General features: G+C 35.8%; 1 protein-coding gene across 2 annotated transcripts in view; it reads left to right on the top strand.

Moving 5' to 3' along the window:
• spg (dedicator of cytokinesis spg) overlaps window positions 1-16,766 on the top strand; it is a 255,921-nt gene that overhangs the window by 218,412 nt on the left and 20,743 nt on the right. For both annotated transcript variants that reach the window (XM_072540448.1, XM_072540447.1), the window contains 6 exons: window positions 1,095-1,261; window positions 2,317-2,670; window positions 4,976-5,118; window positions 6,681-6,822; window positions 16,056-16,252; window positions 16,312-16,508. In XM_072540448.1, coding sequence (XP_072396549.1) covers window positions 1,095-1,261; window positions 2,317-2,670; window positions 4,976-5,118; window positions 6,681-6,822; window positions 16,056-16,252; window positions 16,312-16,508 — 1,200 coding nt within the window. The remainder of the gene's footprint in view (window positions 1-1,094; window positions 1,262-2,316; window positions 2,671-4,975; window positions 5,119-6,680; window positions 6,823-16,055; window positions 16,253-16,311; window positions 16,509-16,766) is intronic.

Below are 16,766 nucleotides of genomic sequence, written 5' to 3'. Positions count from 1 at the left end.
AGTTTTCTCAGAATTCGAAAAAAATGAATGCATTTAAAAAGCATTGGCCCGAAATTTTGCGCCTACGCTCTTAATAACAGCCAGGTTGGTATCGGTGATTATGTAAAATTTCTTGGTATTTTTATAGACACCTTAAATGATCCATTCATATCGTTACTTACTTGTTAAGTAAGAAACTAGTCTCAGCCTGCTATGCAATAAGATCTGTTTCGAAGGAAATCAATTTAGCATTTTCCAAAATCACATATTTTCTTTGTTCGAGACTCATCTTCGATATAGTCTTCCTTTTTGGGGTTCTAGTACAGCTGCCCAACCTGATGTTATTTTTAAATTACAAAAAAGAGGAATACGGTATCTTTTTGAGCTCAGTAGAATAACACATTGCAGAAACTGAATTCGTAAACACCATGTTTTTTCCAGCAAGACCTAATCATGACTACTCCACCAGAAATTCAACCTTTGATATGTATTTACCTATCCCATCCACTGAGTTAGTAAAGAAATCTATATTGTATTCGGCAAAAAAATATGCAACCATCTCCCTTTGCAACTTAAATCTGCAACTTCTTTCCTTAAGTTCCGTAAAAGACCATATTATTCAGTAGAAGAGTTTCTTAAATTAAGAAATTACAGTACCTTTATGTACAAGTAACTAAGGTATTTTTATATATATTTGGGTATCACATGCAGCAACTTAAACTTATTAGTTCGTAAGGATTTCTTAAGCAATTTGCAATTTATTTAAATTTTGAAATGGATTGTGTATTTTACTATCTTTTATTTTGTGATATTGATGATTTATGTAATTTCAGTAAATTTTCAATTGTTATTGTTATTTTTCTTTGTTTTTGTAAACTTTGTACATACAATTGTACAATTTTCAGTGACAATAAGGCATATTTCTATTCTATTTTATTAAGTTTGAAACTGACTACTAACACTGTCTGACTCTAATATCATCTCATCTCAAGTTTTGTATCACCAGTAACAAGCTCTCGTCAATTTAATTTTAATGCAAATTTCGAGAAAAAAGAATTCGATATAGAACAGTTAAAAATTATTTTTAATATATATTTCCTTAACAGGATTTTTAGATATTCAAATATGTAACGTAAAACCTATCACAGAACCAAATGCTATAACATTGGCGTCGGATATTCCAGAAAAAATTGCCAGATATTATCATTACAACGACGTTCGACGATTTCAATGTGACCGTCCAGTACATAAAGGAATCATCGATAAAGATAATGAGATTAAGGTAAATTATTTAAATACACTTAATATTTTCAAATATAGATTGCTATCTGACACTGTGCAGCTACCCTGTAGTTTTATTAATTTGGTGTCAAGGCAGAATCGTTGTATAATTAAACATATTTAGAGAATTTAATATTAATTTTTTTAATAATCATTAAGTTGTGTAATGACTTACCGCGTGCAACATTATTTTTTGTCGATTTCTGAAGTGCTTGAAATCTTTGGTTCATTGTCATTTCGTGACACTACATGACTTGTAAATCGCGTGCTGAATAAATTGTGAACAAGCAGTATTAATATTAATAGTAAATTATCTACTGTGAAGAATATGTCTACTTTCCAATGATAGTAATTGTTTTCTGGATCAGAATACATTTGGAGAGAAGACATAATTTGCGGTAATAATTCAGCGGTTATTGCAACCTTTTGAGATTTATTAATGAAATACTAGACGGTCATACAGAAGGACAACTCTTCATTAATAAAACTTCAACTGGATGAAGGCCTTCTTCAAGAGCCACAACATTTCTTTTGGCATCAAAGTAAAAATGGTGCGATGCTGCGATACTTCTCTGTCCTTTTTATGGTGTTGAATCGTGGACCTTGAACGAAGATATGTGCAGAAGATTGGAAGCATTGGAAATGTTGGCTATATCCGAGAATACTTAAGTATTGACTGGTCTGACTGAGTCACAAATGGGGAGATCCTCAGAAGAATGAAGAAGAAACAATATTTGGAAAGCGAGATCCAGGAAGAACAAGAATATCCTGGTTGAAGAACCTTAAATTCGGGTTCAACACAACATATGTGCAACTTTTCCGCGCTGCGGCAGACAAAATAAAGATTGCTATGATGATCGCCAACAGTCGTCACAAATAAGCACACCAAGAAGAAGAAGCTATCAATATCTAATTTATATGCCAATGATCCTTTCGTTGCTATGAATTGTCTTGAAATTTTGGTGTTGTTAAAATGTATAGCTTTACGGATTTTATCTCATGTAAAACAATATTCGTATGTACTAGATGTTAAAGCAATATATATTTATTTTTCAGACTCTATGGATAGAAAGAACTATTCTCGAAATAAGTAATCCTCTTCCAGGCATCTTAAGATGGTTCGAAGTGGTCAACCGGCAAAGTGATGAGATTCCTCCAGTGCAATATGCCTGTGAAACTATGCGAAATGTAGAAAATGAATTGAGACAACTGATAACGATTCATTCTACGGATCATAAACGAAACTTGAATCCGTTCACTATGAGATTACAAGGCATAATTGATGCAAATGTACAGGGAGGAATAAGTAAATATCAACAGGCTTTTTTCACTAAAGAATTTGTAAAACTGTATCCGGAACATAAAGTTTATGCCGAAAATTTAAGAGAATTGATTATAAATGCCACAAGGGTAAGATATTTCATTATTTATATATTTTTAATCTATTTAAGTATTTACCATTTTTATTTTACATACATATAATTATATAATTGTATATATATGTTACTAGCAAAGCCCGAAATTGGACAATCCTAGCATAGTACGAAAATTATTGTCCACTTCTAGCATTGTACCCCAAACTGTACAATGTCCGAAATGATCAAAATTAAAAATGATTATCGAAACGTTCATCGATTCGAATCGAGTATTATTGACAAGCGACACACCAAATCAAAAATCGAACATTTCTTGTTTTGATATTTTCTATTTATGTATAGAGTTCTTCTTTTTCGAATCGTCAATGTGATAAAAGGCTGTGTCAAACTAAACTATAAATAATAAGAATTTGTTCTGCAATAGAGTAATAATGTGAGTGAAACATTTTAAAGCTTCAAGAGATAGGTACATCACTATACCAAAATATAGGGAAGATGTTTGTGAATCGATATCTGTCATATTTTCCCAAACTTTGACGAATGGCTACTTATTGAAATTCGAACATTGTACAGCAATTCTTTTATACAAAGTCCGACGATTATGTCTATTTCGGAGATTGTACAGTAAAGGGGTACAATGCTAGAAGTGGACAAGATTTTCCGTACAATGTTAGAATTGTCCAATTTCGGACATTGCTCGTAACATATATATACATATATATATATATATATATATATATATATATATATATATATATATATATATATATATATATATATATATATATATATAATATGAAAATCTCAAATACAGTTCAATTTTGTATTCAAGGGGGAGACTTTTAGTAAATATTTTTAGCCCTCAAAGTTTAATCTCGTAACAAATGTTATTTTATAATTTTAAGGGAAGGAGAGTCGAGTGACACATTATATAAACGGTGTTTAAATTTCTCTACTATGGCAGCCTAATCTATTAATTAATTAATTATTAGTGGCTACCAAAAAATCGTGTTCGAAAGTTACAGAACTAATTAGAACTTACTTTCACTGTGATTAATGGTTTTAAAGTTACTATGTAAATAAACATTATTTTATTGAGCCTTCTTTTTTGAAATCGTTAGACGACTAATTAGCACCGTTCCATTTTGGAAATTTAGTCTACCCGCTACACGTTCGATTTTAGCCATTTTACTTTCAGAACTAAGAGAAAAAAACATCAAATATAAAAAACGTACTTACGCACTGACTGAATGAATGTTCAAAATATCCAGTTTGCTCTAAGCAATAAAAAATCTGTTTCCTAACTCCTCACATACATTTTGAAAAACTTCAGGTGAAGCTGAATGTAATGCTACTATATTTCGTCTTTAAAATTCATCTATTCTATTTATTATATATCTATCTATTTGGATTCAATATTTATTCTATTTAGATCTTATCTTTCCTTTAAGCACTGTCGACAAAAAGAGAATAATGAGGTGGAACACCGTCCTGCTGGAAATATAAAAATATTTTGCTATAAAACTAATTACCTTCTACATCCATTTAAGTTTCTAGCTCGACAGTTCTAAGAGGATCAACAATATCTTCAAGCATGGTAGACGTCCAGTTTTTTTCAATATTTAAACGCCCAACAATCGCATTTTGGGAGAAACACCAACCTACATAATTTTTTCTGGACGGACGTTGTGTGTGCTGTTCGCTAATAGGGTTTGGATATTTATCTATTAAAAAATGAACATTTATCGTTGAAACAAATATTCAACTGAATTTCACAAGACTGTATTATCCTCAAAAGACTGTATCTCCTATTAAAATCATCGTCTTAGAGCTCTTGAAGTATCTGCATTTTTTAGTGATGAAACTTATGCATTTTTAGTGTTTTTACCTAACATCTTCCGTGATATTGTAGTATACTACTGTTCGTATAGTATATCTCAATCAGAGCTTCCTCATTTAGTATTCGCCCGTTATTTCTTGTTTTATTTAAGTAAACCATTTTCAAACTTTTTTCACCTATTGAAGTTATCACTGAACAGCCTTACAAATATAAATAAAACTGAGTTAATAATACACTAAATAGTTATAATGTGTTAGGCATTTTTGGCTTAAAAAACGATATTTTATAATGTTTTTGAAGGGATAAAAAAAAGGAAGACTATTTATGGAATTCCATTGATAAAACAACAATACAAAACGTTTTTGTAAATATGAAAGCTTTTGTATCAAAGATTAAAACTTGTTGTCCAACTGTGTGTGGCCTTTAATATGGCGGAAAATGAAATATATTATAAATAATATTTCTTTTAATAATTTTATCTTAAATATTGTATTTTTAGGTCATTGAAGAAGGGTTAATTTTGCATGGAAAATTGGCGCCTCAAAGCGTCCAACCACTTCATCAGCGATTATTAGAAAGATTTATACAGTTGAAAGAAAGCCTTGGCGCCTTTAATCAACAATCCACTAATAGTATCGTAAAGTAAGTAGTCATCGTTACGTCTTAGTTATAAGCCACCAAAGGTATTTAAGGTAATGATAGATATTTAAGTTTTTAAACATTATCTTCCTCGGTGTTTAGTTCTATGTGTAATCTTCTTTAATTTTTGTATATATTTAATTAATTCCCTCACAGAAATGGTTTGTCATTTTGGTCATCTTTCTCTATTCCTTTTTACTCAACATTCAACGAATCCTCGAATTGTGTTATAATCTTTGCTATCTCATTTTGGCATTGATAAGTATTCTCCTATCATGCGTAGATTTTCATTAATATTGTTCATTTTAATTTTATCCATATTTATCACTCATTTTATTTATGGAAAAAGGGAAGGACAAAGAATTAAATAATTACAGATCCATAACCTTACTGTTTTGCATAAACTACTAACTAAAATTTTAACAACGATGTTAACTTCAAAATTAGACAACCACCAGTCATAGGAACTAAGCTGGATTCAGAAAGGGATTTAGTACAACTGAAAACCTCATAGCTATGAAACTATTAATCGAAAATGCAAATCAGTATCACATACCTACTCATGTATGTTGCATTCGTGGATCTTGAGAAAGTATTCGATACAGTAGAGCATTGAGCAATAATAAATACCTTACAGAATGGAAGAATTGATTGTAGATATATAGATGTAATATCTAATATATACGACAAAGCAACAGAATCTGTCAGGCTTATGGAACAAACTGAGTCAATTAAAATAAACCAGAAAGTCAGACATAGAGACACTATGTCACCAAAACTGTTAAACCAAATCTCGAGAATATATTTAAAAAACTAGACTGGAAAACTGTGAACATCTGAATAAGATCATGCAAAGATCGGTACTGTTTTCACGTCCAGATACGTAAGAAAATTTGTGGGAGATACTTCAGCGTTTCAGGTCACCTAGGTCTCGATAAGAGAGAAAGAGCACGATTCTTTTGATTCCGTGCCTATCTGAGATGAGTCAATTTCCCCTTAGAGTTTTGATAGAATTGGTCAATACCTTGTGATATAGAAGAATAGCTTATTTGGTAAGAGTGCGATTATATTATTATATAAACCAATACTTTCTGGAAATCCCAGATTCTTATCGTATAAATTATTCAATTGTCCCCTCCTTTTTCTTTGTATTATTGTGCCGCTCTATAAAGATTGGAGATCACCTTGACCTTAAAGAGCTCATCTGTGATGCAGCCAATTCATTTTGTACCCCATCTGTGAGGCACCCAAATTTCGTTTTCCTTCTATTTAGCTTAGATTATGTTATGAAGTGATATGTATTTTGTTCATCCATGAGGTAGACTAAAGATAAATGGCCGTCCTCCATTTTTAACAAGTACATTACTGAAACGCCTTAAAAACAGTGAACATCGGTACGTGTTATGTAAGTTTTCTGAATTTTTTCGGGATGCTTATTTATGTGTTATAAAAAATATAATTTAAAAAAGTCACTATTAAAAACGTAAAAAATAAGCTACAAGAACTTATTTTTATAATTGGCAATGAAAAAATTATAATAAGTAATAAAAAAAATAATTTTTTAGTACTCCTCTTCCACCTGTGCCCACAGATAAAAGATTATTAATGGAAAATGGTAGCAATAGATCTTCCGGCTCTAGCGGAAATTATGGACATTTAGTAGAACAACATACAGCAGAATACGACAATATATATACAAAGCCGGCGGTAAGTAAAAAATTACAAAATAATTTCAATATGATATACTGAAATTTATAATTTTCTTAATGTGCAATATCTAATTTTGGGAGTAGGCAGCTTCTCCGTATATATCTGTATGTATTGTGTATCTTTTTAAGTGTACGAGCCTTAACAACTATGTATTGGGACAAACTAAAATACATGCATAATTCAGATAGTTTACGGTTAATGTAATACTATGTAATTAGTTAATTACTACTAATATAGATTCAATCAACAACATAAAACAAAATATACTGTTGTGAATTTATTAATTGTTATGTCTTTAATTTATAATGTCTTTACTAATTTATTATATTGTTCCTACTTTAATTTATTAAAAGGCACGATAATTTATATAAGTTTATTTATCACTACATATACAATAATTTATTAGTAGGCGAGCGTAACAATAATATCGCGAGCGCGACTCTTCTTTATTAACTGTTTTCAAAATAAAAGTTCCCTCATATTTATACGAAAACAGCTGCTCTAGAACGGAATGGATGTTGACCTCAATTGACCTGGTTTCGCCTCGAATGGACAAGCCTAATTCCGGAAGATTCGAATGGAACCAGTTTTTTATTACTTGGGGTTTATGGTCGAAAGGTCTCGTATAATCTAAAACATATTAGAATCAGTCATCATATATTTTACAGTTATTTTTAGGCCAGGATATTTATCGTAACATTGCCCCCCTCTTAAAAGATGGTTCCTCCTGGAACCTTGTCGGGACTAGAACTGGAACGGTATGCTGGTATCGGCAACTGGACCCTCTTTTACAACTTCCAGTTGTATAAAAATGACAAGGGACGGTTTTCTCTCCACACCAGTAACTATGCGGATTGCAACAGATTAACACCTGGACTTCGGTGTCTTTAAAGATCTCCTCCACCATATTTCGGATAACCCTCCAATCTAATTGGCGGCACTCCAACTTTGGCATGGCTAACTTTTGCACGTCGGACTCTAGTACGTGCTCTCTCAATTGAAGTAAGGCTTCCCATACATCTCGGTAGATAGGTTGGTCACGGGCAGTGTCTTTTGTTACCAGGTAGAAAAGGTAACGTGATGCCTCTTGGAGTTTCAAGGTTTTACCGGGAGCTGGCACCTGGCATTGAAGTTCTGCAACTCGTCCAAACTTCCTTCGAAAGACGGATGCCAACCCTGGTGCGTCTTTGATACTGGCCGGGATGGTAAGGGCCAGCGAGTAGTCAACGGGGAGCGCGAGTAGATCTTGCTTTCCTTCAGTGGTAACACCATGTCTCGCTTTACCGGTACCTCCATAGGCACCCATGAATTCCTCAAACGTGAGGTCAGACACATCGTGGACTTGGTTTACTTCCACTTCTTCATCTACGTTGTGGTCACCTTCGAAAGACGCCAACCGGTTATGGTGTACTATCATCGGCTTTCCCCTCGGAATCTTGCTTATTCGGTAGATGACATCGTTGATCTTCTCCATGATAAGGTATGGACCTTCCCAAAACTGCTGCAATTTGGGAGAACAACCTTTCCGCTTCTTGGGATTATACAGCCAGACTTTGTCGTTCTTCTTAAAGCAACCCTTTTCGGCTTGTGTATCGTACCGTTTCTTCATTCGGTCGCTAGCGATCTGAAGGTGGGAACGGACCAACTCATGTACATCGTCCATTCTTCTTCGTAATTCGATCACATAATCTTCACCTGCTACATCTTCTCCAGGTCGACACCCAAACTCTAGATCACAAGGTAGTCGCATTTCGCGTCCGAATAGGACTTTGGCTGGTGTCTGGCCTGTTGATTCGTTAACAGCAGATCTGTAGGCCATTGTGAAGAACGGAAGGTATTGGTCCCAGTCTCGCTGATGATCGGACACCATCTTTGTCAAATACTTGCCAACTGTCCTATTCATTCGTTCTACCATACCATCCGATTGCGGATTATACGCGGTAGTTCTTGTTTTCTTCATGCCTAGTCTATCACATATTCCTTGGAATAGATCGCTTTCGAAGTTCCTGCCTTGGTCACTATGGATCTCCAAAGGCACTCCAAATCGGCTGATATATTCTTGGATCAACTTATTTGCAACGGTGGCGGCCTTCTGGTCTGGAAGTGCGTAAATCTCGACCCACTTAGTGAAGTAATCCATTACTACCAGCATGTACTTGCCTCCCTTTTCACTTTCTGGAAATGGCCCAGCGATGTCCAAAGCTATTCTTTCAAACGGGCTTCCAACATTATATTGTCTCATAGGAGCTCTCCTTTTTCGGTAAGGCCCGTTACTCGTGGCACAAATAGTACATTTCTTACACCAGTCTTTTACATCGTCGGAACTGTTCATCCAATAAAACCGTTCCCGAATTCGCTGAAGGGTTTTCCTTACACCAAAATGCCCTCCCGATGGACTGTCGTGTAACTGACGAAGTACTTCGGCTATTCTGCTCTTTGGGATCACCAACTGTCTTCTCTTCTCTGAACCGTCATCATTTTCCAGGACTCGTTTGAGCAAGCCATCTTCGATGATAAATGAGTCCCACTGGGCCCAATACGTCTTAACTACTGAGCATAGGTTTGATATTTCCTGCCAAGGTGGTCGACGGTTTTCCTCTTTCCATTTTCGGATTTTCTGTATAACTGGATCTCTCTCTTGTTCTTCCCTTATCTTAGTAGGCGTCCAGTCGTCGTTGACCATCGTCGTTCTTAGCACTGCTGCTTCCTTGGATTCCGTTTTGTTGCAGTGGGAACACTCTGCTGGGCATGGCCTTCTGGAAAGAGAATCAGCGTTTCTGTGGCTAACTCCGGCCCGGTGCTCAATCTTAAAATCGTATTCTTGGAGTCGTTCGATCCACCTGGCTATCTGACCCTCTGGATTCTTAAACTGCATTAACCACTTAAGGGCGGCATGGTCGGTTCGGATTAGAAACTTTCTGCCATAGAGGTATTGATAGAAGTGCTCTACTGATTTAACTACTGCTAGAAGTTCTCTTCTCGTGACGCAATAATTCCGCTCAGGTTTTGAAAGGACTTTACTAAAATATCCGAGGACTCGTTCCTGTCCTCCTTGAATCTGAGACAGCACTCCTCCAATTCCCACGTTACTTGCATCCGTATCTAAGATGAACTCTCCTTCTGGCAGTGGATATCCCAAAATTGGTGCTGTTATTAAATGCTTTTTCAACGTTTCAAAGGCATTTTGGCAGTCTATATCCCAGCGGTATTCTCTTGCTTCCTCTGTAAGTCGCGTTAATGGCTTAGCGATATCTGCAAACTTCTTAATAAACCTCCGGTAGTAAGTACATAGTCCAAGAAAACTTCTCACTTGATGTTTGTCAGTTGGTTTTGGCCATTCCTTAATGGAATCGATTTTTCCCTTATCCACGGCCACTCCTTCTTTACTGACTATATGACCCAGATAATTGACTTTACCTTGAAATAGCTGGCACTTCTTGGGGTTTAGCATCAATTGGGCAGCTTTAAGTCGATTAAAAACGTTTTCTAAATTCCTCAAATGATCTTCGAATGTCTCCCCCAAGACGATTATGTCATCTAAATAAACCAGGCATGTTTTCCAAGATAACCCTCTCAACACATTTTTCATAAGCCTCTCAAATGTCGCAGGAGCATTACAAAGTCCAAATGGCATAACGTTGAATTGCCACAATCCAGATCCTGTGGTGAAGGCTGACTTTTCTTTATCGACTGGGTCCATTTCTACCTGCCAGTATCCAGACTTCAAATCTAAAGTAGAAAACAATTTACTTCCAGCCAATGTGTCCAATGTGTCATCGATCCGAGGCAGAGGATAACTATCTTTCTTGGTAACGTTGTTCAGCAAACGGTAATCCACACAGAACCTCGTCGTTCCGTCTTTCTTCTTAACCAGGACCACCGGAGAGACCCATGGACTCGTAGAAGGTTCTATCACCCCGTCTTTCTTCATTTCCTGAACAATCGTTTCAGCTTCCTCACTCTTCGCCTGTGGTAATCGTCGAGCTGTTTGACGAATTGGCTTAGCATTACCAGTATCAATTTTATGCTTAACAACGGTAGTTCTTCCCGTCTTTCCTCCTTTCGGTACGAAAATATCACGATACTGCCGAAGAAATTCCCTTAATTTCCTTTTCTCCATCTGATTTAGAGACTGTCCTGCAACTGCAACCATTTGGTCGAATTTGTCGTTGGAATTATCAGATGTTGTCGCCTGACGAATTATGGATGTCACAGGTACACAAGTTCCCTCTCTTTCTTTATGGTCACTGGGTAGTCGTTGACATTGATAAGTCTCACAGGAATTTCTTTAGCCGAAGTCACCAATTCCTTTCCAATTATGATTCCACGGCCAACCTCATCGTCGTGGTTCCAAGGCTCCATCATAACAGGTCTCCCTTCGTCTACAATTCCCTGTAGTCGCGCTACTATGATCGTTTCGCTTCTCGCAGGCACGACTGTATCTTCTGTAATGGCTGCTTGCACAGTGTTGTCATTATGTGGATGAAGAAATACCTCCTCGTTGCCAACTTTGATTACCTTATTCTTAAAATCCAATTGGAATCCATGCATATTCATTACGTCCATTCCTAATATAACATCCTCTTCGATGTCAGCAACTATAACAGTATGGACAAACTTTTCTGCCCCAATTCCCAATTGTACCTGGATTTCTCCATGAATGTTGGCATTTTCACCTATAGCGGTCCGAAGTCGTAACCTCGTTGGTAACAGTTTCTTCCGGCTGTTTATAACTGTCGGGCGTATAATGGTTCTGGTCGCTCCGGTATCCACCAACAACGTATGCTTTTTACCATTTATGTCTCCATCTACATATACACTATCTTCACGACATTTCAAAGAAGCTATTAGTATGAGAGGGTCTTTGGAAAAGTTTTGGGTCGAAGCTGCCCCCCTAAGGCTGACCCGTTCTAGTTTTCCTGATGGTGAGTTTCTTGATTTGCGTCGTACCTAGGGTGCTTACAGGAGCTTCGTACGTGTCCTATTTCGCCACAATTCCAGCATCTGATGGTCTTCGTTTTCTTGTATGTCATGCTTTTCATCATATTAACGAGCTGGTCAAGTTTATCTTCATCTCCTTCCTCTTTTACAGTCCTAACTTTACTGTACCCGCCAGAGGCCTGCGTAGCTGACTCGTATTCGAGGGCGGCGGATAGGACATCAACCAGCGTCTTGTGACGAGCTAATCGCAGTGTTCTCTGCATTTCATGATCACGAAGACCATCAATAAACGTTTGAACGGCCAATTTTTCCATCATGTCTTCGGGAGCTGTTGGATAAGCATATCGTACTAATCTGGCAATATCTACCTCATATTCTTGAAGAGCCTCATCTTTCTTCTGTCTACGATTTTTAAGCTGTGACTGATATACATGCTCCAAATGTTCGTGGCCATATCGCATATTTAATCTCTTCTTCAGTTGTTCGAAATCATCGGTCTCCTCTACGGCTATGGTCTGAAGCACATCTAAGGCATCTCCTCGAAGAGCGATAGTCAGGTTTACAGCCTTTTCTTTTTCAGACCATCCATTTGCTCTTGCGGCTGATTCGAACTGTTTCATGTAGTTGTTCCATGACGATTTTTCATCGAAAGTTGGGACTTTCACATGGACAGAACCTCCACTTCCTTCAAATTTCGGCCGTGTTTCCAACTTACATTTCGTCTCGTCTTCTTTTGTCTCTGCTGTAATTGGATTGTTTCCTCTCTCTGCTGTCCCTGTTTCCTCCATCTTCCTTTCCATCTCTTTCCATATCTTTTCTTCGAAGGCCAACATATCGGCAGCAACTTGGTTTTTTAATGAAGACACTCTATCGTCAAGAGCAGACATCTCAGAAGTGACTTTAGAGATGTTAGCAGAAACTTTACTTTCCAGAGAAGAAATATTGTTAGAAACTTTGTTTTCTAATGAGGCGATGTCGCCGGAAACTTTCGAAATATCGCCAGAAACTTTGTTCTCCAATGATGCGATGTCACCGGAAACTTTGTTCTCTAATGATGCGATGTCACCGGAAACTTTGTTCTCTAATGATGCGATGTCGCCGGAAACTTTCGAAATATCGCCAGAAACTTTGTTCTCTAATGATGCGATGTCACCAGAAACTTTCGAAATCGACGAGAGGACAGCATCTTCAAATATATAAGTCTCTGGATCTAGTCCTTCTTCTAGCAAAGCGTTCTTTAGTCGTTGGACTAACTCAGCCTTTTTTCCGGTAGAAGCTAATTCTCTGTCTTCAAGATGTCTTCTTAAATTAGTCACTGTCAGCTCATAAATCGTCGTCATTTTCACAATTTATAAATATTCACTTGTATTATTATTATAAGTCTAATTTATGTTCGATCCCACTTCTGCCACCATTTGTTGTGAATTTATTAATTGTTATGTCTTTAATTTATAATGTCTTTACTAATTTATTATATTGTTCCTACTTTAATTTATTAAAAGGCACGATAATTTATATAAGTTTATTTATCACTACATATACAATAATTTATTAGTAGGCGAGCGTAACAATAATATCGCGAGCGCGACTCTTCTTTATTAACTGTTTTCAAAATAAAAGTTCCCTCATATTTATACGAAAACAGCTGCTCTAGAACTGAATGGATGTTGACCTCAATTGACCTGGTTTCGCCTCGAATGGACAGGCCTAATTCCGGAAGATTCGAATGGAACCAGTTTTTTATTACTTGGGGTTTATGGTCGAAAGGTCTCGTATAATCTAAAACATATTAGAATCAGTCATCATATATTTTACAGTTATTTTTAGGCCAGGATATTTATCGTAACAATACTTACTATAACCGAACTAACTAATAATAAAAATGTTCATTTTGATGGCAACTAAATATTGGGATATAGCACGAATATTCATTTTTAAAACGGATTAGCATCGTTCTTATTCTTGATGACCATTCGAATACGGTTGGGCATTGACTCGACTAAGGATCTGTACTGTTCATTGATAAATTTATTCCAAATGAGCTGTATTTTAGCTTTAAGTTCGTATTATGTCTGCTGTGGGTTGTTCCTTAGTGTCTGTTTCATTTTATGCCATACTGTTTCAATGATATTTAGGTCAGGACTGTTCGAAGATCAAGAACGGACGTTTATATTGTGATTTTCTGACCAGTTTTTTGTGGTTCTGGCATTATGACAGGCCGCTCCATCCTGCTGAAGAATATAATTCTCGTCAACATTTAATCTCACAATGCTTGGTGGTAGTCTGTTTTGAAGTATTTGTCGATATGTCACATGATTTACGATAAGTAACCTCAATAAGTTCATTAACTCAGAAACTATCATACAACCCCAAATTATCCCTCTTTTAGGAAATTTTAATCTCCGTTTCAAACAATCCTTGTGAAAAGCATCATGCTTAGTAATCACCTACATACGTCGCATTTTGATTCGTCACTAAAAATTACTCGGGGCCAATCTTCTAGCGACCAAGAACGTTTAGATTTTGCCTACACCGAGCCTAGCTTGCTTTTGTTTTGCTGTTAAAATTGGCTTTACCTGTAATTCAACATTATAAAATTTTCATCGTGATATATGTATTTACTTGCGACAGACAAAATAGACTGTTTCGGTTTGATTTCGTAACAGCGTACCACCATTCGCTGATATGCATATTTCAGCCTCCTAGCTTCTTCAGAGCGATATGAGTTTAGAGTTTGCCACGAGTTCTCTCTGTAGAAGCCAAAAGGCTGAAATATGCATATTAGCGAATTTTGATATGCTGTAACTAAATTAAACCTAATCCGTCTATTTTAGTTTTATTATTTTACTCTAGTATGGAAAATTAGGAAATCGTTTTCACGAAGGGATTTGTATCTAGAGAAATTGGCATGACGTGGATACAATTATAAATCCCCATGCCGCCATGTATTTGTCGTCTGCTTGCTTTGCAACGTTTAGAAAGCACAGATTTAGGCTGAATCCTGAATTCGATTTCCGATTTATATTTTCATGATGCCATTCAGCTGTAACTTGACGAGTACTTCTTAGACCTTTCTTGCAAGCTTTTAGTAATATTCTCCTTTTCCTACCAGAAACTAGTTTTGGACGATCTGGTCTTGTACCTTTTTTATGTAATATACTTGCTGTTTCCCCAAAATGCTTAACTAAGTATATTCCTCACTGTAGTTTTAGGAATACAGGACTTCACGGATTGTTTTATTGAGGCAATAATTTAAATCGTTAACTGACGAATTTTTGAATTTGTAGATATACCACGCACCACTTTATTGAAATAATAAAGCTATTCACTCAATTTGACAACAAATTAACTATACAATATAGGTTAGTTGGAGTGTTTTACTGCATTGTTTTCGCAGCCTACTGTCTTATCTTGTTTGGATTTTAGCAATTACTTCATACTGCCTCATGATTTAGTTGCCACTGATTTTTACATATTTTGATGATTTTTACGACATTAATAGGTTATATGCGTCGTATAAAAAATATTAATTACGCGTACAATTTGCGAAATTATTGAAATTACACTGTGAGGTTGCCGAGAGAGTGCTCGAGTTGAGATGCGATTGATTGTACAATGCCGCGATGAACTGTTCCACACGGGAACCGAAAACGGAATAATCAAACGCCGCTCCAATCTAAAATTAATATTTTTAGCACTTGTTACGAACTTTAACGTTCCAAACAGTGGTTTATAATTCCAGAAAAAAGCCATTTTTTTTAATACATTTACGAAGAAAATGTAAAACAATAAAACTGAAATATTTATTGTCATTTTAAGAGTTCCCAAAAAAAATAAACCTTACTGACCCACTTTTTGGTAGATATTAATTTCTAATAAATTTTCAAGCGGTTTAGATACTAGAAAGAAATATTTTATGACCAGTTGTAGTAGTAAAAACGAAACTTTTCTTTTACTAATTTTTATATTGAGACGAGGAATTTTAGGGGCAAACATAAATAGAAACGGGTTTTTCGTTATTACTTTTAACGAAAAGAATAAATGATTCTTTATGGTATGTTCAAACTTTAACACAATGCCGCGGTCATCCCAATCTGTGTAACCTTATTGTGGGTTTATACTTCTTAATCTTATACAAATTTAATATTCCATAATACTATTTTTCAAAATAATTTTTTTCAAATATAAGTTTCTTTCCGGTTTCACTGAATTTGAAGACAGTAATTTTGAGTAGGGACTTAAAACTTTATGAAAGCTTTAGTATTAATTTATTACGTAACCGTTTTTAGGATAATGAAAGACCTAGTTTGAACAGAGAGAATCTATCATTACCCATGCCAATTGCACCTATCGCACCTCCTATACCACAAAGGGAATGCAGACCTCGGTCTCAAGGATTCAGTAACACTAGTTTTGCAGAATTACGAACTCCCACCAGAGGACCGCTAGAATACAATAGTGCCAGTTTACCGTCAATGAAGTCAAGGTTAGTCAGGTAATAAAAAGCTATATTTGTATTTAAGTAAATCTTTATTCTGTTTTTAGGGATTCTGAATCGGGAGATCTACCTCTTCCACCTAAACCAACACATTCAAGAGAAAGATCCTTAACAAAGCCACCTTCTCCTCGGCTTTTAAGACATGCTATGTCAATGACTCCTACGGATAGTCCTCATTTACGGAACTCTTGGCCAGAAAGTGGCACTTTAGAAGAAGCACCTCCACTTCCACCGAGATCACATAGTAAGATTCTTTATATATTTCTTTTGCCAATTTTAATAAGTAGTTAATTTTCTAGGGATATGTGAAATAATTATTCAAAAATGTTGTATCTGTTTTGGTAGATTGTGGCTTATTTTTCGAATTGGAGTGTGATATTGCGTGTCGTACAATGTTGATCTATTCAGCAGATTTATGATCCACATTTTAACTTCTCTTCCATTTATATATATTTCAAATTTGTTCAGATTCCACCTTTCCGATCTTTCTCGATACAGTGTT

Source organism: Diabrotica undecimpunctata, chromosome 8, assembly GCF_040954645.1.
Source record: "Diabrotica undecimpunctata isolate CICGRU chromosome 8, icDiaUnde3, whole genome shotgun sequence".
In the NCBI taxonomy this organism is placed as follows: Eukaryota; Metazoa; Arthropoda; class Insecta; order Coleoptera; family Chrysomelidae; genus Diabrotica; species Diabrotica undecimpunctata.
The sequence above is the reverse complement of the archived record's forward strand: the minus strand, read 5'-3'. Positions and strand labels throughout refer to the sequence as shown.